Here is a 21161-nt window from a genome sequence, read left to right on the forward strand (position 1 = left end):
AAAAAAAAAAAAAAAAAAAAAAAAAAAAGGTGACTCACGAAGAGGCAGAAGATTCTACAAGAAGCAGGGAGGAGGGTCCACAGAAGGGTAGCTAATTTCACGTCACACATATGTAAGGTAGGTATAACGAAAGCAAAACACTCTCTGGGTAGCCAAACAGCTGCCACACAAAGTTCTGTACACTCTCACTTATGGGAGTGCCCAAGTCCTCTCTCACACTGCATACCTTTATTTTACACACAGCTCTTAGAAGCCTGGCGTGGAGTCAAAAGGCAATCAAGGCTCTCCCAGGGCTTGGAGAAAACTGTCATCCATACCGCTGATAGGTGACTGAGAAGGACTGAAAGGCTTTAGAAATCAGACTACAGAACCCCACAAAGAAGAGCATACTGGGGCCATTTAATGTAGGAACAAACATCCCCACACTACATGTAGCCAGCATGTAACTGTGTTCCTGTAGTGCCTCTAAGCCATCAACAAAGAGCTATAATTATATTCAGGGCACATTGCCTAGAAGATAAGAAAATGCATAATACAGTTTAGAATGGGTCTTGAAAGTGATAGCTTTTTTTTTTTTTTTATGTAGGTGAAAGGGCATGTTTAAGTTCTCTGGAAAGTTCAGTTGTAGGGTCCATTCAATTTTTTTCTTTTTTTTTTTTGGCGGTACGCAGGCCTCTCACTGTTGTGGCCTCTCCTGTTGCGGAGCACAGGCTCTGGACTCACAGGCTCAGCGGCCATGGCTCACGGGCCCAGCCGCTCCGTGGCATGTGGGATCTTCCCGGACCGGGGCACAAACCCATGTCCCCTGCATCAGCAGGCAGACTCTCAACCACTGTGCCACTAGGGAAACCCCATTTCTTTTTTTTTTTTAACCTAGCCTCCTTGATCATTAGCTGAAATCACCTGGGTCATTTATTGGTTCCCTTTTTTTTTTTGGCCTCACAGCACTGGTTGTGGGATCTTAGTTCCCCGACCAGGGATCGAACCCCTCAGCAGTGGGAGCGTACAGTCCTAATCACTGGACTGCCAGGAAATTCCCCCCATTCATTTCATGTAAGGTTCTCTGTAATATGTCTTGGGCTTCCTCATGCTCCCTATCAGGCAGAGTCCCCGCCCCCTCCCGCCGTGCTTCGTGGCCCCTACCTCCCATCCACACCCCCACACAAACACCCAAACCCCCTTCTGTTTGTGGTGCAGGAGGAAGAGGGCGGGCGTGATGGCACAGCAATACCTGAATCTGGAAGGTCAGGATCTGGTTCCATATCGGGCTCTCGGTTTGCATCCGCACGTGTGTCTTGAGCTGGGAACATCCCAAAGCAGTGTCAGTGCCAGCCTGTCCCCTCCTCCCTCCACTGGCCTCACCTCCCAGCCCTTCTGGTCCAGCCCACAGGTGAACCTGTCTGCAGCACAGGGCTGGTCATGGGAATCCCTGGTCCAAAGACACTTTGACAACTTCTCATCCGCTACAGCTCTGGTCCTTTGAGTAGCTACCTAGATCCAGACTCCTTCATATTTTCCCTTAAATCAGCTTTCAATTAACTTTTAAATAGATACAGGGTTACTAACTTTATTACATCAGTGCAAACACGTAGATTTTGTTAGATAAACTCTAAGATCCCAATAAAAAGTCAGCAATAACAATGCTCATGGTATCCCCCTTTCCAAAACACCACTTGACTTCATTTTTTCTTTTTTTTTTTTTTTCTTGCGGTACGCGGGCCTCTCACTGTCATGGCCTCTCCCGTTGCGAAGCACAGGCTCCGGACGCGCAGGCTCAGCGGCCACGGCTCACGGGCCCAGCCGCTCCGTGGCATGTGGGATCTTCCTGGAGTGGGGCACGAACCCACGTCCCCTGCATCGGCAGGCGGACTCTTAACCACTGCGCCACCAGGGAAGTCCACTTGACTTCATTTTTAAACCTAGCCTTATTCTAAGCAATCATGTCAGTGAAACCAAGGGTTAGTTGAACTGCTTAAACCTTTTGATACACTCTAAGAAAAACACAGAAATATTAAAATTTTTGAAAAAATGTATGCCTCTGCCACCCAACAGTATCTCACCTACTTCCAGGGTTCCTAAACCACTCATTGGGAAATAAATACTCAGTGTGGTGGCTTCAAAATATGTCCACACCTCCCTTTGGTACTCTCCCCTTCAAAAGGCGGACACTAACCTCCCTCCCCTCATGTATGGGCTGGATTTAATGACTTCTTCTAATAGGTAGAATATGGTGGAAATGATGGTTGATGAATTCTGAAACAAATCTAACAAATCCCCAAATTTGAACATGTGATCTTGTTTCTGCACATAACATCCATCAACACCCTTTGGAAAATGCTACCATATGTTCATAGAGGTTCATGGAATGTCAGCAACTCTCTTGCCCAAAACCTTCAACTTCTAGATGAAGAAACTGAGGTCCAAAGCGGACGGTGACAGTTTCAATGTTGTGCATTTGCGGGCATGTTGTTTCATCCACTTGTCCACTCATTCGTGCATTTGGATGTTTGGTTTTCGGTGGGCATATTCTCTATGCAGGGCACTGGGCACAGCTCTGGGATACAGGCTGACTAAGCCATGGCCTCCACCTTCACAGAGGCCCGGGTCCAGTGGGATCATATCACCCATAAATGGAAGAACTGGGATACAACACCTGGGGTCCTGGCCACTTTTCCTCCACACCATTTTTTTTTAGGTGCCAATTTCTCTAAGTCTCAGACCATTTTTACGCTTACCTTTTCCCCAATTAGTTCCACCTCCAACATAGGACTCACTGAGTGGTGTTTCTCTAAGAGCAAAGAAGTTAAAAGATTTCTGAGATAGCAGCATTTTTTTTTTTTTTTTTTTTCAGGAGAAGGAAATGGAGAAGTGACAGAACAACTTAAAACCCTCCCCCATAATTTGGTTTGGTGCCGCCTGGGCAGACACCTCCCATTTCCACTCTGTCTCCATGTGCTGTTGTGTGTCCTGGCACACAACAGCAGTGGGGGTGGGGCCTGGCATAGGGAACCTTGAGTCTGCATCTGGGCATCAAAGACAGGGCAGGGGCACATGGCCCATTTTAAAGGGACCTTCATAAAACCATTCTTGGCAGATTTCAGTCTCCCTCTCTCCCCCACCCCAAATCGTAGTGTCAAGACGGAACTGGGGAGCCCCAGGAGAAACCAGAGTGCCACCAGGTAGGGAACCTCAGGGTCACCCCCTCCCCCGCCCTGACTGACTGAGGTGGAGATCCTCGGCGCAGTAGATGAAGAACTGTAAGTAGGCCATATTGATGGGCACCACCGATGACTTGAAGATCTGAATGTCAGTGTCATCAGCCCTATAGGTCAGCTTTTGATCTACCTGGAGAGACCAGAGAGCTAATAGGGTCAGAGTCTTAGGGAGGTCATGGCCACCAGACTTGGCTTCCCCAACTTTCCGCTTGGTTGGGGTGGGGATGGACAACCCTGAAGGGAGACAGTGGACAAATGAAAGCATGTGAAGAGCAATGGCCTCTTGGGGGGCCCATGGGGGGCCCCACAGAGGCAGCCAGGGTAGGAAATGTTCCTGGGGTGTTGGGGGGACAGCCTCACCGGTGCCTGGTCTCCCACACCGAGGGCAGAGATGGTGACTTTCAGGTAGCCTCTCACACCACTGCTGGGTTCATTTGGCTGGCAGAGGCCAAGCCATTTCCTCAGGAGTGTGTGACCTGGAGAGGCAGAGGGCCCATGGGACACCAGCCTCCAGTCTCTATTCATCTTCCCTGAAACCAGCCTTTGCTTCTGTAGGAGACGGGTGTGGAAACATGTCTCATACATTCTGGTTCCCAGCCAGGGGCAGGGGGAAATGGGAGTCACTCCTACCTTTAAGTAAAAGCTGCCAGCTATTGCCATTAGGAAATAGGGCCCCCCCCCCCCCCACCCCGCCCCGCTTTCCCATCCAGGGAACTTATAGTTGTTACTGTCCTGGTCTGAGAGAGGCAAATCTCTTCCCCAACCCTAAGTCCCAACCTCAACCTGGTATGTATGTTATGGTCAGGTCTACTCAAAATTCAAACACTGGCATAGAGAGATAGAAATTCAAGCCAAGGCTGCAATTAAAAAATTAGCATTTGACCCAAAGAGATGCTTTGATTTTTGTAGCGAAAGATGTTATTATAAAACAAGATAAAATACCATGAAATAGAGTAAAATGTTAACTACAGAAAATAATTCACATCTTCTAACACTCTCCCCCCATGTGTTGCACATACAGGGATTTTGAGATGATTTCAACACCTGACCTGGTTTTTCTCAGAAGACACACGTATTTCCAACAACTGCTACCTACCTGGAGAGCTGTAGATGAACCCAATATCAGTCTGAAAAGACAAGAATAGAGTAAGGATTAGTTAGGGCCTCCAGCCAACCAACTTGATGACAGTAGGGGTACTTTTTCCACCCTAATTCCTTTAATCTTTACAACGACCTGGAAGTTGGGCCATTATCATAGTGGAGGCCATTATCACCTCCACTCTACAGAGGAGGATACTGAGTTTGAGAGAAGAGCCCAAAGTTTTACAACTAGTAAGTGAGGTGGCCTGGATTGAAAGGATTCTTGACCACCACCAGCACTGCTGGCCTACACAGCGTTATTCTTCCCTACCCCTGGGGGGGTGGGGAAAGGTGTCTCCCGTCCTGGGGAAGAGGATGGTCAAGGGAGGATTTGGCAAAGAGAGGGTTCTCCCTTTCCCCTGGGAGACAGTTTTTGACTCCCTGAGGCCTGGGGGATGCAGTACAGGATTGAAGGTGGTGTGGGGCAAGGTACCGCAGAACATTCAGGCCACCCTTGGAAGGGTCCATAGAGCAAGCCCCAAGTTTTGCGTGTAGGCCTGCTTTAAAGCTCAGTCAGCCCCTTGGGTTAGGTAGGCAAAGATTTCTTAGATCCAACAACAAAAACACAATCCATAAAAGAAAATTTTGATAAATTGGACTTCATCGAAATGTAAAACTTCTGTTCTTTGAAAGACACTGTTAAGAAAATAGAAAGAGGGCTTCCCTGGTGGCGCAGTGGTTAAGAATCCGCCTGCCAATGCAGGGGACACAGGTTTGAGCCCTGGTCCGGGAAGATCCCACATGCCGTGGAGCAACTAAGCCTGTGCCCCACAACTACTGAGCCTGCACTCTAGAGCCCGTGAGCCACAATTACTGAGCCTGCATGCCACAACTACTGAAGGCCGTGCGCCTAGAGCCCATGCTCTGCAACAAGAGAAGCCACCACAATGAGAAGGCCGCACACCACGACGAAAAGTAGCCCCTGCTCGCCGCAAAGCCCGCGTGCAGCAACAAAGACGCAACACAGCCAAAAATAAATAAATAAATAATTTTTTTAAAAAAAAAGAACCCTTAAGAAAGAAAAGAAAATGAAAGGAGACATCATATACTGGGAGAACATATTTCCAAATCATTTATCTGATAAAGGACTTGTATCCAGAATATATAAGAAAATCTCAAAACTCCATAGTAAGAAAACAAACAACCCAATGAAAACAAGCAAAAGATTTGAACAGACACTTCATCAAAGAAGTTAGATAGCAAATACTTGAAAAGATGCTCAACATCATCAGGGAAGTGTAAATTATAATCACAACAAGATACCACCACACATACTTAGAAGAGCCAAAATTTTAAAGATGGACAGTATCAAGTTTGCATAAGAATGTGGAGCAACTGGAACTCTAATATATACTGCTGGTGGGAATATAAAATGGTAGAACCTATCTGGAATTTTTGGGAAAAAACTGCTAGGAATTTTCTTTAAAAGTTAAACACACACCTACCATATGAGGTAGTCATTTCACTTCTACATATTTACTCAAGAGACATCAGAGCATAGGTCCATACTAAGACTTATACATCAGTGTTACAGCAGCTTTGTTTTAATAGCGCCAAGCTGGAAACAATCTAAACGTCCACCAGCAGACGAATGGATCAACAACCTGTGGTATATCCATAAATGGAATACTATTCAGCAATAAGAAGGAATGAACTATTGATCCATGCAACAACATGGATGAATCTCAAAATAATTATGCTGATTGAAAGAAGCCAAAAACAATAAAGTACATGCTGTATGATTCCATTTATATACAATTCTAGAAAAATACAAAGCAGTGTTACAGAAAGCAGACCAGTGGTTGTCTGGGGATGGGAGCAGGAAGGATTGGGGGAAGAGGGAAGAATTACAAAGAGGCACAAGGAAATTTTGGAGGGTGATAGATATGTTCATTATCTTGATTGTGATCATGACTTCATGGTTGTGTACATATTTTAAAACATGAAATTATACATTTAAAATAGGTATAGGGAATTCCCGGGCAGTCCAGTGGCTAGGACTCAACATTTTCACCGCCTTGGCCCGGGTTCAATCCCTGGTCGGGAGACTAAGATCCTGATGAAATAAAATAGTATAATTCATTGTATGTCAATTGTACCTCAATAAAGCTAGAAGAAAACAAAGCAAAATGAAACTCAGTCACCTCTAACGAGGCCATAGATCTAGGCAGTGATCATCAATAGCTGTTAACAACATAAAAAGACACCAACAGCCGTTCTGTGTCTCCTGGTGACATCATCTTGCCAAATAATTGACCCAAGTCTGATCTAGCCTCTAGATAGGAAATACCTGGGCAGAGAGACGTGAGAACTGATCCCCTGGAGGTACAACCAGCAAAATCCAGACTGAGGGAAAACTGCAGGACAAACTACCCAGGGGCTTCAACAAATAAATGGCAAAAAGGTAAACTGGGGGGCAGGACCAGATGAATAAAATACACCTAAAAACAACATTTTAACCAACTGCAATGTGTGCACCTGGTTTGGATCCTGATTTGAACAACCTGTAAATGGAATTCACAAGACAATTAGGGAAAGGTGAGCACTGACTAGATATTAGTGCTCTCCAGGAATTATAAAAAGGTGTTTAGATGTAGTCATTGTCTTCGGTTATGCTTAATAAAATCTGTATGTTTTAGAAATAGGTAATGAAATATTTAAAACTAAAATGATGTCTGAGATTTGATTCAAAATCTGTAGGGGGGAAAAAAAAAGAAAAAAAATCTGTAGGGGAGAGGGAGAGGGCCAGGTGTAGATAAAATATGATGACATGGTTGACAATGAATCGGTGAAGGTGAGTGATGGGGATGGGGGAATTCATGATACCATTCTCTCTACTTTTGTGTATGTTTGAAATTTTCCAAAAAAGGAATATATATATTTTTAAAAGCTCAGGTTTTCCCCTGACCTCTAAAACGTATTCAACAGTCGGTCATCGTCTGGAAGTCGCACAGTGGCCTTTGTCAAAATGAATGGATAAAGATGTGGCACATATATACAATGGAATATTACTCAGCCACAGAAAGAGACAAAATTGAGTTATTTGTAGTGAGGTAGATGGACCTAGAGTCTGTCATACAGAGTGAAGTAAGCCAGAAAGAGAAAGACAAATACCGTATGCTAACACATATATATGGAATATAAGAGAAAGAAAAATGTCATGAAGAACCTAGGGGTAAGACGGGAATAAAGACACAGACCTACTAGAGAATGGACTTGAGGATACGGAGAGGGGGAAGGGTAAACTGTGACAAAGTGAGAGAGTGTCCTGGACATATATACACTACCAAGCATAAGATAGATAGCTGGTGGGAAGCAGCCGCATAGCACAGGGAGATCAGCTCGGTGCTTTGTGACCACCTAGAGGGGTGGGATAGGGAGGGTGGGAGGGAGACGCAAGAGGGAAGAGATATGGGAACGTATGTATATGTGTAGCTGATTCACTTTGTTATAAAGCAGAAACTAACACACCATTGTAAAGCAATTGTACTCCAATCAAGATGTAAAAAAAAAAAAAAGCACATTTTGACCTCCTGCTACCTAGCCTCTCTAGAATCTCTTAATTTCTAAACCTGTGCTGCTTTCTTGAGGGTTAGGTTGGGGAGGGGCAGGTCATGACCCTTCGCGTGCTTATTACAAGATCTGTAGTGAGAAAGAAACCTTACTTTGATTTGCCCTAAATTTGTCTTTCCCAAGGGCTGGGCCCTTTTCCATGAGTTGCCAGATTTAGCAAATGAAAATGTGATGTGATGTGATGGCAGCTTAAATTAGAATTACAGATAAACAATGTGGTGCTCTAAGGACAATGGTGGTTCAAGGACAAAGGACGACCCTGCCTGAAAAAGTTTCAGCAGCACACCCCCCTTACTAGACTCTTAATCACCCTCCCTACCATGTTACCATGGTTACAAAATTCCTGAGCCCACCTGGGCGACGTCTGCCTGGGCAACAGGACCTGTCCCAAGTAAGGAAAGGCATCTGCCCTGTCCCACTCCCACCCTATAGAAGGAAGGTATATGTGCCTCGACCAATCGGTAAAGGAAAATTTCACCTCGGACCATTCCTTTGTTTTCTGGCTATAAAAACTGATCAATAGCCCACGTTTGGGCTCGACTCTCCCAGACTACTAGGAAGTTGGCCCTCTTTTCTGGCAGCGACCCTTCCCTCTAATAAATTCTATCTTCTTTACATTCTGCCTTATGTCTGGAAATTATTTTCCAACCCGCTTTCGGACAACGCCAACTTTTTTAGTATACGTAGGTCCCCAGCAATATTTCATGAGGAGCCATGAAATACTGGGGGTATACTTATATTTAAAAAGTACCTGTTGTTTAAGATTCAAAATTTCTGGGGCATCCTGTATTTAATCTGGCAACCCTAACTTTTCCTGATCTTCCTGGATTTGGAGAACCTTAGTTTAGCCCTTCATGACTGTGTGAACTTTCCTCACTTCTCAACCTGGGTCTTTCCCAAAGCAAATCTTTTTACTGTCTTCACAGGCAGCAATCTTTCTCTAGGTTTCTCCAGCAATTTGGTTGACCTTTTGAGTCCTCTGCTTCCACAGCGTTACAAGTGTGGGGGGATTCAACGTGGCACCCAGCGCTTTCATAAATGTTACATACTTTAATCCTCACAATGACCCTGTGGGTTGAGTATATTATTATCCCCATTTTACAGATGAGGAAGTAGAGGCTCCAAATAACTTGTCTAAATCACCCAGTTGGTAGATGGATCCAAATCTGGATCTTGTAGCATCAAAATCCTTTCCCCTAGACTTAGACATAGAGCCCAGGGTGGGTCACTGTAACGGTTTCACCAAACCGCGCCTCCTCCATCCAGTGCTCACTTGGAATCTCCCGATCTCTGCATTGAATCTCATCACTGAGGAATTCATCACCTGCAGGGGAGTTTCCAGAAAGATCTCAGTTATTCACAAGCCCAATTTCCCCCAGCCCCATGGGAGGAATCATAAGGGCACATCTGGATTCTCCAGGATTTACTCAATGCTTCCTAATGGCTGACAGTTCCATGTAGTTTTTCTCATTTAATTCGCAGAGGAGCCCTGTGAAGTTCATATATTGCAGCTCCATTTTACAGATGAGGAAATTGATCAGAGAGGACAATTCACTTGATCTCCACAAAGCAAATTGTTGCACTCAACTTTCTCCACTGCATGCTGTCCTGGCTATTTCTCAAGAACATGTAAACTCTTCAAGGGAGAAGCCTTGCTCTCCTTAGCCCTGTGCTGGGCACATAGGAAGCACTTGATAAATACATGCTCATCATTGTTACCAGGCTCCCTCTGATTGGAGAAAGGGATGTCCCATGTTGAGGGGACATTTGAGGGGTGGCATGAGAATCCTGGCACATGGGAAAGGGCTGCTTTGTTCACCTCGGAGCTGAGCTCAGGGCCTATCAGTTGGCCTTCCATAACATTTGTTGAATGAATGAATGAATGGGGTGTCTGGTTGCCGGGATAAAGAAGGTGGCATAGGTGCTGCCTTGGGGTCAGAAAGACCATCTGATGTGACTCTAGCTCTACAGGTAAGGATGTGGGGCTGACGCACTTTCCAGAATTGAGGTGGGAAAAGAAAGTGGACCCATCCTGTCCAGCTCCTCACCTGGATTAAGATGGTGTCGTCAAAGAATTTTGCAGGAACCTCATAAAAATTCTGAAAGAAGATCTGAAGCAGAGAGAGTCGGGGTGTGGTTAGGAGACATTCCTTCCACCACTTCCCCCAGGGACTCCGCAAGCCTGAAGCCTCAGACTAGCAGGTTTCTTCCCCGCTGTTTGCCCATTTCAATGGCTTTCAGCTCACTACCACCCGCACGCTCCTCCCACAGAAGCAGAGGCCTGCCAGGTCCTGGAGGGGTTTTCTATCCAGAAAAGGACGGGGTAAGGGATCCCTGGAGGACTTGTCAGAAGCAGCTCAAGGCACAGCTAACTGCCCTGGGATGGAGATTCAAGCCTCCGCTTCTTTCTAGATCGCCCTGGGAATTCCTTGGTGGTCCAGTGGTTAGGAGTCTGCGCTTTCACTGCCGAGGGCCTGGGTTCAATCCCTGGTCAGGGAACTAAGATCCCGCAGGCTGAGCAACGCGGCCCAAAAAAAAAAGATCGCCCTGTCTGTCCACTCCACCCCACTCCCTGCTGCAGCCGGAACCTCCTCCCCCAGATGCAGACCAGGCCCTGTCACTCTCCTGCTTGAATCCCTCCATGGCTCCCAAGTCCCATCCATGACGGGGCCCCAGGGCATTTTGAAGGCTCACCTCCGGCCACTCCCCTCCAACTACAGCCGTGTCTACAGTTCTGCCAACCAGCCCTGCTGCTTCTCCTTTCCAGGACTCTGAGAACTGTATTCCTTTTCCTGAATTATCTTTCCCCATCCTGCCTTTCCGGAGTCCTCTCCAACCCCTGCTCCACCGTGCTTTTATCTTTTCTTTGGTGGTCTAGTCATCAATTAATTCGGCGCATGTTCATGGAGTTCCTACTGTGTCAGACACGATGCTATGAGGTGGGGCTTCTGCAGTGGCCAGGGCTACAGAGGGCCTGCATTTTGCGGCTGCAATCCCTGGGCACCGCAGTCTTGCCCCATTGTCATCCTTTATGTGTTCACATGTGCGGGAGGCCCCGCACAGACCACTGGCTCCACCCATGCAGGGCTCGGAATTACTCGTTCTCTATTCCCTGTGCCAAGCCCAGTGTTTGGCCCTCCATGCCCAGTAAGAGTTTGTGGAACAAACAAGTGAAAGCACCCGTGTCAGGGAGCAAGCTTGCTGGCTGCCGGCAGGAAATGCCCAGCCCTTGGCTGGCCCTCCTGGCCCGAGTGCCCCCATTCGGCTCTGAAGGGCATGTGCTGCCCACCTCATTGAAGAAAGGGTTATTTCCCATCTTGATCCGCGTGTGGTGCTGGTAGCCTCCGATGACCACCTTCACCACCGGCTTGATGTCGTTGCCCATGAGCTGCCGGGCTTCAAACACCTTCACTCGGACCTGCAGAGGAGCAAACAGGGGAACTCGACGTTGGGCTCCCCTTCCGCAGTGGGGGCTCTTCTCTAGAAGAACAATATGTTCTGATAAGAAACATCTACTGCGGATAGAAAGCGACCCCATGGGCCCTGGGAAGGCCATGTTTCCTTCTCTTTCCTTTTCTGGGAACTGTCACCTCCACTTTGCCCTTTTCATCTTGGGTGTTTCTTGAGTGGTAGGGACTTGTTACAGAATAAAGTCTAACATTTCTCACTTTGCTGTCTTTTTATGTTTGTCTGCGATCTTTTTAGGGAATCGAACATTTTAAAGTTCTATGCAGTTGAATCTATGATCTGTGATTTGATCTCTGATTTGTGATTTCTTCTTTTGCTGCTTTTATATACTCTCCTGAGACTCAGTAAAGGCACGATGAAGTCTGAGCCTAGAATTAGAAGGTGGGAGGGAGAAGAGCCCGTAAGATCCAGGCTGGCTAAGGCCTCAGGGGAAGGAACTGGAGACGGCGGCGGCTGGCAGGGCACAGTCGTGGGAGCCTGTCGTGACTAGAGGTAGTAACAGCACGCAGCTCTCCCAGCCCAGCCAGTGGATCCGGCCATTCTCCATGAGGCCTCCTGTGTCTCCATCAAGTCCAGGGGCCCTTCAAGGATTAATACACAAGCAGCTACCTGACCATCAGAGACAAGAGTGGTCAAACCAGGCAAGCAGCCCTCATGTCAGAACTTTGCCCTACGCACTAGTACATAGGAAGGGTAGTGATTTGGGCACGCTGACCTTCTATCCTGTGGCCAGCTAGCTTTGTGAAGAGAGACAGGGCCAATGGGGAGAGGGAATGTTCTCCGAAGGAGGCGACAGCACGTGCAAAGGCCTGGCGGCTGGGGAGAAAGTCTTGAGAGTGGGGACTGTAAGTTGTGCAGGATGTTACAGCAGGGTGGGGCGGGGCAGGGACAGGGGACAGATAACCCAGGCCAGGCTTGGGTTATCAAGGGCCTGGGAAGCCATCGTAAGGAGTTTGGGTTATGTCCTGAAAACATTGGGAGTCCTCATTTTTAAGAACATTTTTAGGCACACGCATGGCATCATAAGAAGGACTTTATTTATTTATTTTTGGCTGCGTCATGTGGCATGCGGGATCTTAATTCACCTACCAGGGGTCGAATCCATGCCCCCTGCTTCGGGAACGTGGAGTCTTAACCACTGGACTGCCAGGGAAGTCCCAAGAATGACATCTTGGAAAGACCACTTGGACTGAAAAATGGACAGGAGAGACCTGGGGGCTGGGAGTTTGGGAGGAGCCTATTCAAGGTGGTCCAGAGAAGGGATGCTGTTGTCTGGGACCAGGGGATGGAAGAGGCAATGGAGCAATGGGTGTGGTCAGGTGATATGAAGAGCTAGGACTTGGCCACTGACTGGATGCGGGGCGGGGGGTGGGGGGAGGAGGGGCAGCCAAGGATGACTCCCAGTCTCCTGAGCACGTGGCTGGCTGGGGAGCAGCTCCAACCATGGCAGAAATGTTAGATTACAGGCTAGAGATCAGAAGTAAGTTGGTAAGCCATGGTATGGGGGTTCCAGAATCCCTGGAGCTTCCTAGGGATCCCCTCGAACTCTCCTCAGCCTCTGCTGTGCAGCTCATTTCTCCTTGCCCAAGGCTAGCCTTGTATTGCCACCTCCTGAAGGGCAGGGTCCAGGCCTCAGCCCTGCCTCCCCAGCATGGCCAGGGCCTGGTGTGCACTGCCCACAGTGCTTCCTGTCGTCTCACTGGAACTGGCTCCAGCCTCAGCCACCCACAGAAGTTTCCCAGAATGGCCCCTGGAGGAGCAGAGGCTGTGGTGAAGATCTGAGGACCTGGAAACCAATCTGAAGCCCTGACCTTCCTCCATGACCGTGTGGAGAGGCAGGGATGGCCTGGGAACACAGTGAGGGTGTCGGCCAAATCACGTGGCCTTTCACCCTGGACGGCCTCACCTGGAAATGCTGAGGCTTTGGGGACAGAGCCTTGTGAACGGCGGAGCTGGGAGACATCCATTTCTGCCTGGCCACCTCTTGTGCCATTATGGCCAGGTGGTCTTCATCTCCTGGGGAAACATAGTCCATGGTGGGCTTTCAGAGGCTGGGGCTCAGGAGACTTGGAGGCATTTCCCCCATTTCATGGTTCTATCCCCAGTGACCAGCTCCTGACTAAAATCATGGCCAAGAGGCCCTGACAAGGGAACACATCCTCCCCAGACATTCCCATGGTCTCCACCCGCCATGGGCAACCCTGGGCCTCACGCTCTACATATGGGGGCCCTTGGAAATGGCCATCCTTGCCTCTCTCTGCAGCCCATTGGAGGCTGGGTCTTCTGTCTACAGACGACAAGTGGACACATTGGGAGGACAGGTGACCTCAGACAGGTGTCCGGAGATCTGGCCTACAGACCCTAACCTGGTCACTATCCTTCTGTAGGGCTCAATGGTTGGGTCTCCAAGATCCCCAAGAGCCCAACCAGCTATGCTTGGTGAAATGCAGGGCTTAGCCCCATGGAAGTACATACCTGTCTTCTCGATATCCTTGTAGGTCATAAGGGCCACCTGTAGGGTGAGAGTGCACTGCAAAGCAAAGGCAGGGGAGCTGTAAGATCCTGCAGTCCTTGGCCAAATCATAGCACTGGAACCTGGTCCAGCCTGGCAGGGGCCACACCCAGTCTTCCCGGGTGGAGTGATGCTGGCCATGGCACAGGACCACACCATGGGGGCCTGTGCAGTCTGGGATGGAGGGAGGTTATAAACCGGTGGGGAGAGAGCAATGGGTTACCATGGATGGGGTTTGAAGAATAGAGGAGGCACACATTAGTGGTGGTGACAGAAAAGGATGCAGAGGGGTGGGGAGGAGAGAGAGAGTTGACTTGAGACCAGTCTAGAACCACTGATGCTAACCTCCGAGCCCAATGTCTTATGACCTCATGTGGGAACTCCAGCAAACACCTAACTGACCTCCTGCCTGCAAGCACTCTCACTGCCCGTCCATCCTCCAGACCATCGTCAGAATCGACCCCTAAACACTCCCTAAGTGCTCTAAACTATCAGGGTAAAGTCACAACTCATCAGCATGGACCACACGCCCTTTACCTCTGGCCCCTGGCAGCCTACCCAGTCTCAGGTCTCCCTGACCTTCACACCCCTTCCGCCCCCTCCCCCGGTGCCAGCAGTGCAGGCAGCCCACCCTCCTGAACCTGCAGTGCAGCCTCTTTTCCCTCCAGCCTTCACACATGTACCTTATACCCCTGCCTTGAATTGTCTTCCTTTCCTGTCCATTGGGCAAACTCATGCCCCTCCTTAAAAACCATCCATAAAAATGGAACTCTGACAGGCATTCCGTAGCAATCAGCTCAGGAAACTAACACGATATCTATAGTAACCAGCCCAGGAAGTCAGCCTGCAGTGAGTCAGACTCATAGGAAGTCCAACCACCAACTCTAGCAACAAACAGTCGGGATTTGATTAATAACGGATAGATCCCTTAATTTTATCCCCTCTTCTAGCTCAGGACCAATGGGAGAAAGAAAAATATGCACCCCTAAGCGATCGCATAGGATGCCCGGCTTCTAGTTGGTCCACTTACAGCTTCCCGACAGCAGCAGCCTCCAATCAGGGCACACCTGAAGCCTTCCCTTTTTTCTACCATAAAGCTTTCCCACTCCTCTGCCTGCCTTTGAGTCTGTCAAAACCAAGGGATGGTGGCTGACTCCCTTGTTATATAGCAAGCTCTGAATAAATCGCCTTTGCTTGTTCTCATCTGGTTGGTCTTCATGTGTTTCCACACATCTTAATCACCTCCCCTGTAAAGCCTTCCATTCCCTCCCAAGTGGAATTGTTCATTCTCTCCTGACCTCAGTGAAATAGCTCACTGACCCCAATATACATGTGCTGGAGCACTTGTCACCGAGAGTGACAACAGATGTGGGCTTCATTCAATTTTGTATCCCAGGCCTTGCATAGTTGCTGACACCAGGGGACAATCAACTGAATACTCGATCTCAATGGGTGGATGAAGGGTGGAGATGTGGGTAGGTGGACGGAGGGCAGCATGGGGAAGTTGGGGAGATGATGGGAAGTGTGATGGGTTCCCCGCAGAGCAGAAAGTGCTCTCTGGGTTGGGGGCACACTGGGACTCTGCTGGAGTGGGTAGCTCAGCTTCACCAGCTGCCCCCACTCCTCCACGCACCCTTCCTAGGGCCCGACTCACATCTGTGGGCATCATGGAATGGTTGAGCAGGGTCAGGTCCTTCACGAAAAGGATCTTACTTGGTTTATTCACCAAGGGTTTGAGCAGTATTGTGGCCAGGCCAATGAACCTGGGGAGACAAAGAGCAGGTGTGAGCTCCTGAGCCAGAGGAAATGGTGCCCTTCTCCGTCCCAGGCATGACTTTATCCAGAGATGTCTTTCTCTCCTCGAAGCTGTGTTGTCCACCGAGGCTTAAGGAAGGATGCTGTTGACTGGGAACATCCACCAGAGGGCTCTCAACTCTCTGGGAATTGGCTTTGGGGCTTCCTGGACAGTGGGCACCCCAGTTACTGGCTCTGCCCCGCCCAGCCTTTTCCCAGAAGCTCTGCACCCACACGCCTCCTGAATGGGACCTGTGCCAAGTAACAGCTGATTGGACCAGGAGGTGGGCACCTGACCAAAGCTGGGCCAGTCAGATTCTCTGTCCTGGGAATTTTGACCTGGGATGCCATAGCCCCAGTCTCAGTAAGGCACTAGAATGGGGCTGTGATGAGAAGCCAGGGTTGGGCAGAGAGAAAGAGATTTGAGATTCTGTGCCTTCAGAAGAGACAGAACTGCCCCTGGGTCCCCAGTTTCCTAGTTCTAGTTGACCTGTCCATCTATATACCTAGCCTTCATACACACCACCCCCCCCTTTGTTTTTTTTGCATTAGCTGTCTGGAGTGGATTCTGGTCCTTGCATCTGAGTGAGTTACAGATTAGAGACAGGAGATGCAGCATCTGCCGTAGCTTTAGTCAGAGAATCAGGCTCCTCCTGTCTCTCTCTCTGCCTTACCTTTCCTTCTTTACTGAGCCCATGTCCCCAAGGGTGATTTGCAGGAAAGAGTCCTTTTGCAGGGGGCGGTTCCAGAGGTGCCAGATGAGGGTCTGTGGGAGGCACAAACAGGTCAGCATCCTCCCTCTGCCCTCCCTTTTCCATCCTCCTAGGAAATTAGAAAAGATGCAGGGAACGGGCTGGCACTGTGTTTCTCTCAAACTGAGGAATATCCCTCAAGTCTAATTTCCTAAGAGGATGGCATTTGCTACCTTCACCAAGGGACCAGGCATCCTACCTGGACTCCCACAGCTTAACTGCAGTATTGTGGGCTTGTTAGTAGCTAAGGGGTTTGGGGACTGGGTGGGGGGACATGGATGGATGGGAGATGAGAGAGGATCCTACACAAGGAGCTCTGTCTCTGTTTCAGGTTTCTGGGAACATCAGGACAGCCGGGTTGGACAAGATGGGTCCATCCCCAGCGTGGGTGAGATAGGCCAAGAGCTGTGGGCAGATGTGGCTGCTACGGCCCTGAGACCTGCACAGACTTCTCAGCTTAGAGGCTACTCACAGGGCACGATATTCTGGCCTTGAGAAAGGCTGATGAGGCTCCCTGTCCCCTCCCTAGACTTCTGGGCACGGTCTGGACCCAGCCTCACTGTTGGGCTTGTCATTGCCTCATCTGCGCTTGCCTGATGTGTTTTACCTCGTTCCATATGGGGTGATTGCCTTCCACCTCATGAGTTGTCCTCTTGACATCTGCAAAGACACCAAGGGGCCGGCATTGGTGGTAGGAAATATTTCAAAGTCTAGGTTCAAGTGAGCAAAGAGGGGTAGGACTTATCTAGATGTAGAAAACATCAAGTCTACATTGGCAGATGTGATACAGCATTGATTCTTTCCTACTCTGGAGATTTCAAAATTTCTCACTTTTTATAAGAGTGACATCACCCCATGTGACAGATAATGTTACGTCTTCATTTCATTTTCTTCCTGGGTACGTAGTTCCCAGCCATCTTGCAGCCGGGTGCGGCCGTGTGACTCATTCTGGCCAACCAAGTATGGGATCCATGCTCACCACAGCCTAGACTGGCTCCCAAAATCTCCCATGAGAGTCTTCGTTCTCTTCCCCACTCTCCACATGCGCTCGCACCATCTGCTGGGTGGTACCTGGTGACTTTGCAGCCACAAGCAAAGAGCAGCTGGTCCCTAAAATACTGTTTGGAGGAGTCATTCGGGATTGTTGCCTGATCTGCACAGTCGATGCAGCACTTGGTGTGGGCAAGAGGTAAACTTTTGTTGTGTTCAGGCACTGGGATTTAAGGGTTCCGTTGTGACCGGAGCAGAGCCAGTGTACCCTAATACACCCCAAAATATCTCTAATGGGTTGACAGCTCTTTATCCACTAAAATATGCCTTCCCCAGAAGTGGGAAAGCGGGACACTGTAGTGGATGGTGTATGGGGGAAGCGGGGCTGGAAACGACAGGTGAAAAAGGAATAAAAGATATCAAACAAACATTCAGTTATAAAAATGTGTGGGCAAATCTGGGGGCAAACCCAGGATTCTGGGTTGTAGGCATCTTTGTAAGAGAGATTTCTGGGAGGAGGACAATGCCTGGGAGGTGACGGGGAAGATGGCTTTGGAATCAGACTGTTCCCCGGCTCACCATAAAATTAGTCTCAGGGCAAAGACATGCTGAACCTCCACTACACCTCTTTCAACCCGCAAACTGGGTACATAAACCTGCATCACCCTGTGCACCTGGAGTCCTGAGTGTTCCATCTCTGAGTGATAGCGTACTCAGCAAGCAGAGTTTCACAGGCCAGAAAAAAATTAAAGGAATTTCAGTCTTCTGAAAGAGGACACTACTGTGTCTTATTTTCTCTTGGCCCCAGTTTTCGCACTCCCCACACTTCCTGGAAAACCTCATTTGCCTGTGTCCACACCCCTCTTTCTCTCCTCCAACAGACTGTTCATCTTTCTTTCCCTTTTCCCCTTTTTGTTCCCAGCTCTTTGTTATATAGATACACTTAACCTTTTTCATTTTTCTCTCATAAATCCTTTACACCACCCCTCCCACCTTTCTTGGACTTTTTTCCTTATCTATGAAAAATTGAGACAATAAAACTTGCCTCATAGAATTGTTGTGAGGATCAAAAATCATTATATTTATGATAAGACTTTGTTGATTAGAAAAGTAATTCATACAATTGAGCAGTTATTACTAGAAGTTGTACAAAGACCTGTCTGTATATTATCTTTTCAAATCCTCACAGCCATCCTATGAACCAGGTACTTGGGTTTTTTTTAACCTCAGTTTGTGGCACAGCCCTAGTTCATAGAAGAAACTCGAGAAGTATTCATCTTCTTTTTCTCCAGCAGTCATTCTCCGGAAAAAATGGGAGGCAGAGGAATCATACTAAGAGAAATAAGCAACAAGGATGATAAATTTGAAAGAGCCAGACGGTGTCTACCTCATCTTTCTGTGATACAGGGCATCTTTTACCTAGTAGGGTCACCAATAAATCTAGTTTTTTTGTTTTTTTTTTTGCGGTACGCGGGCCTCTCACTGCTGTGGCCTCTCCCGTTGCGGAGCAACAGGCTCCGGACGCGCAGGCTCAGCGGCCATGGCTCACGGGCCCAGCCGCTCCGCGGCATGTGGGATCCTCCTGGACCGGGGCTCGCACCCGTGTACCCTGCATCGGCAGGCGGACTCTCAACCACTGCGCCACCAGGGAAGCCCCAATAAATCTAGTTTTTCATTGAACGTATGTTGCCTCTCGGGGCTCCTGGCTCTCACCTCTGAAGTACACGGACACGCAGGGTCTGGGTGGGGGACTCAGGGGTGGGCTAATCTTGGCTGACCACACGACAAGCCGCAGCATCTCTTCCACCTACTTCCCTCCGTTCTTCTCTGGCAAAGCTTCCTTCTTGGAGCACCTTGGTCCAAGGCTTCTCCCAGGGCTCAGGGGGTGAGGAAGGTCCCGAGTGTGTTGCTTAGCAAGAGAGGCGATGTCACAAAGGTCGGTGGTTCTTGGGTGGTGGTTCTTGGTTCTGGAGAGGAATGAGGAGAATGGGAGGAAGGAGAAATCACAGGGTACGAAGCCAGTGGCTTGAGGTGCCCAGGGCTGTAGAAACAGAAGAGTTTGGCTGAACTGCACTTCCCCCTTCCGTTCTCTTTTCTCTCTCGTTCTTACAGTCCTTCTGATTTCAAGATCAGGTAGAAGGATAATATCTGCTCTTTATACAAGCAAGTTATCTGGAGTGAATCATTGCCAAAGTCACACAGTTTAGGTGAGAAAATAGAGAAGGGAGGTGAGCTGAGAAAAGAAATAAGGAAATCAAAGACGATCTCAGTGGTGTTTCAGAAGTCCTTCCTGATGCAGAAGCAAACATTTAGGCCTCCTTTTTTCTAAAGGAAACAAGAGTCTAGATATGAGTCTCTCTTAAACCAACAGAAACTAGCTTTCTCATCGATGAGCTCTTACGCCAGCTGGGTTTGTAAGGTTAAAGAAAAATCTCACTGACGTATTATCTTGCTGTGGCATCTTAATTGCCCGCAAGGCCTCTCAGCATGAGGATGGAACAGGGCCATTGCTCTTTTTGTCCCTAAGCTTTTTCTGCTTTAGGGTTGAACATTATATAAATTATACCTTATCCAATAGTTAGCGTGAAAATTAATAGATGTTTTCAAAAAGTGTATTAGTTAATGAAACAATTTAGCAGTAAGCTTACTACCCATTCTAAAACATGCATGGGTATGTTTTAGAGCAAAAAAACCAAAAAAACAATGTGTGATCTTGGTGTTAGGACTGCTTTCAGCAGGTTTAAAATGTACTTCCTGACAGTTTTTCTTGAAATGTAAACACAACACAATGCTTGTTGCTTTGTTAATAATTTTCCAAACTAAGCATGACACAAAAGGCAAACCCAGGAAAAGGAAGAGACCGATAGATTTGACCGCATAAAATTCAAGGTTCTTGTACAGAAAAATATACCTTCAAAGGTATATCAAAGTAGGGAATATTTGCAACAGCTCTTATAATTCAATAAGAAAAAGATGAATACTCCAAAGGAAAATGGGGCAAAGTATAGATTAGATGATTGTCCAAATGGACAAAAAAAAAAAAAAAAATGTAAAAAAATTCAGCCCGCTTAATAATCAAAGAAACACAATGAGAACTTCCCTGGTGGCGCAGTGGTTAAGAATCTGCCTGCCAATGCAGGGGATATGGGTTCGAGTACTGGTCCGGGAAGATCCCACATGCTGCGGAGCAACTAAGCCCGTGTATCACAACTACTGAGCCTGCACTCTAGAGCCCGTGAGCCATATCTACTGAAGCCCATGTGCCTAGAGCCCATGCTCCGCAACAAGAGAAGCCACCGCAGTGAGAAGCCCACGCACTGCAACAGAGTAGCCCCCGCTCACCACAACTAGAGAAGAGCCCACGCACAGAAACTAAGACCCAATGCAGCCAAAAATAAATAAATAAATAAATAAATTTATGAAAAAAAAAAAAAGAAACGCAATGAGATACTGTTTATCACTTTGCCAAATTGGACTCAGAAGCCCAAAAAACAAAAAAGATGTTAAAAAAAATTCAACCTCCTTAATAAGCAAAGAAATACAACAAGATACCATTTATCACCTCCCAAATTGGCAAAGAATGAAAAAAATGATAAACCTGGTGTGCTGAGGAAGGAAGAGGGGCAGAGAAAAGATACAAATCCATACACAGTGCTGATCAGAGTATAAAGAAAAAAAACAGCGGAACGAAGGCCCAAGATAAGTGCCAGGGAAAGA

The 21161-nt window shown here is 48.0% G+C and overlaps 1 protein-coding gene across 1 annotated transcript in view; it reads right to left on the bottom strand.

The window, feature by feature from the left end:
• FER1L5 (fer-1 like family member 5) overlaps positions 1-19242 on the bottom strand; it is a 50259-nt gene extending 31017 nt beyond the window's left edge. Inside the window, 13 exon segments of the mRNA XM_007470228.1 lie at positions 1232-1300; positions 2736-2788; positions 3222-3345; positions 3576-3691; positions 4312-4342; positions 9977-10039; positions 11218-11346; positions 13303-13412; positions 13872-13926; positions 15563-15671; positions 16377-16468; positions 17062-17114; positions 19158-19242. Of these exon segments, the coding sequence (XP_007470290.1) occupies positions 1232-1300; positions 2736-2788; positions 3222-3345; positions 3576-3691; positions 4312-4342; positions 9977-10039; positions 11218-11346; positions 13303-13412; positions 13872-13926; positions 15563-15671; positions 16377-16468; positions 17062-17114; positions 19158-19242 (1089 nt within the window).
• Between the last annotated feature and the right edge of the window lie 1919 nt (positions 19243-21161).

This window comes from Lipotes vexillifer, unplaced genomic scaffold (genome assembly GCF_000442215.2).
Source record: "Lipotes vexillifer unplaced genomic scaffold, Lipotes_vexillifer_v1.1 scaffold1139, whole genome shotgun sequence".
In the NCBI taxonomy this organism is placed as follows: Eukaryota; Metazoa; Chordata; class Mammalia; order Artiodactyla; family Lipotidae; genus Lipotes; species Lipotes vexillifer.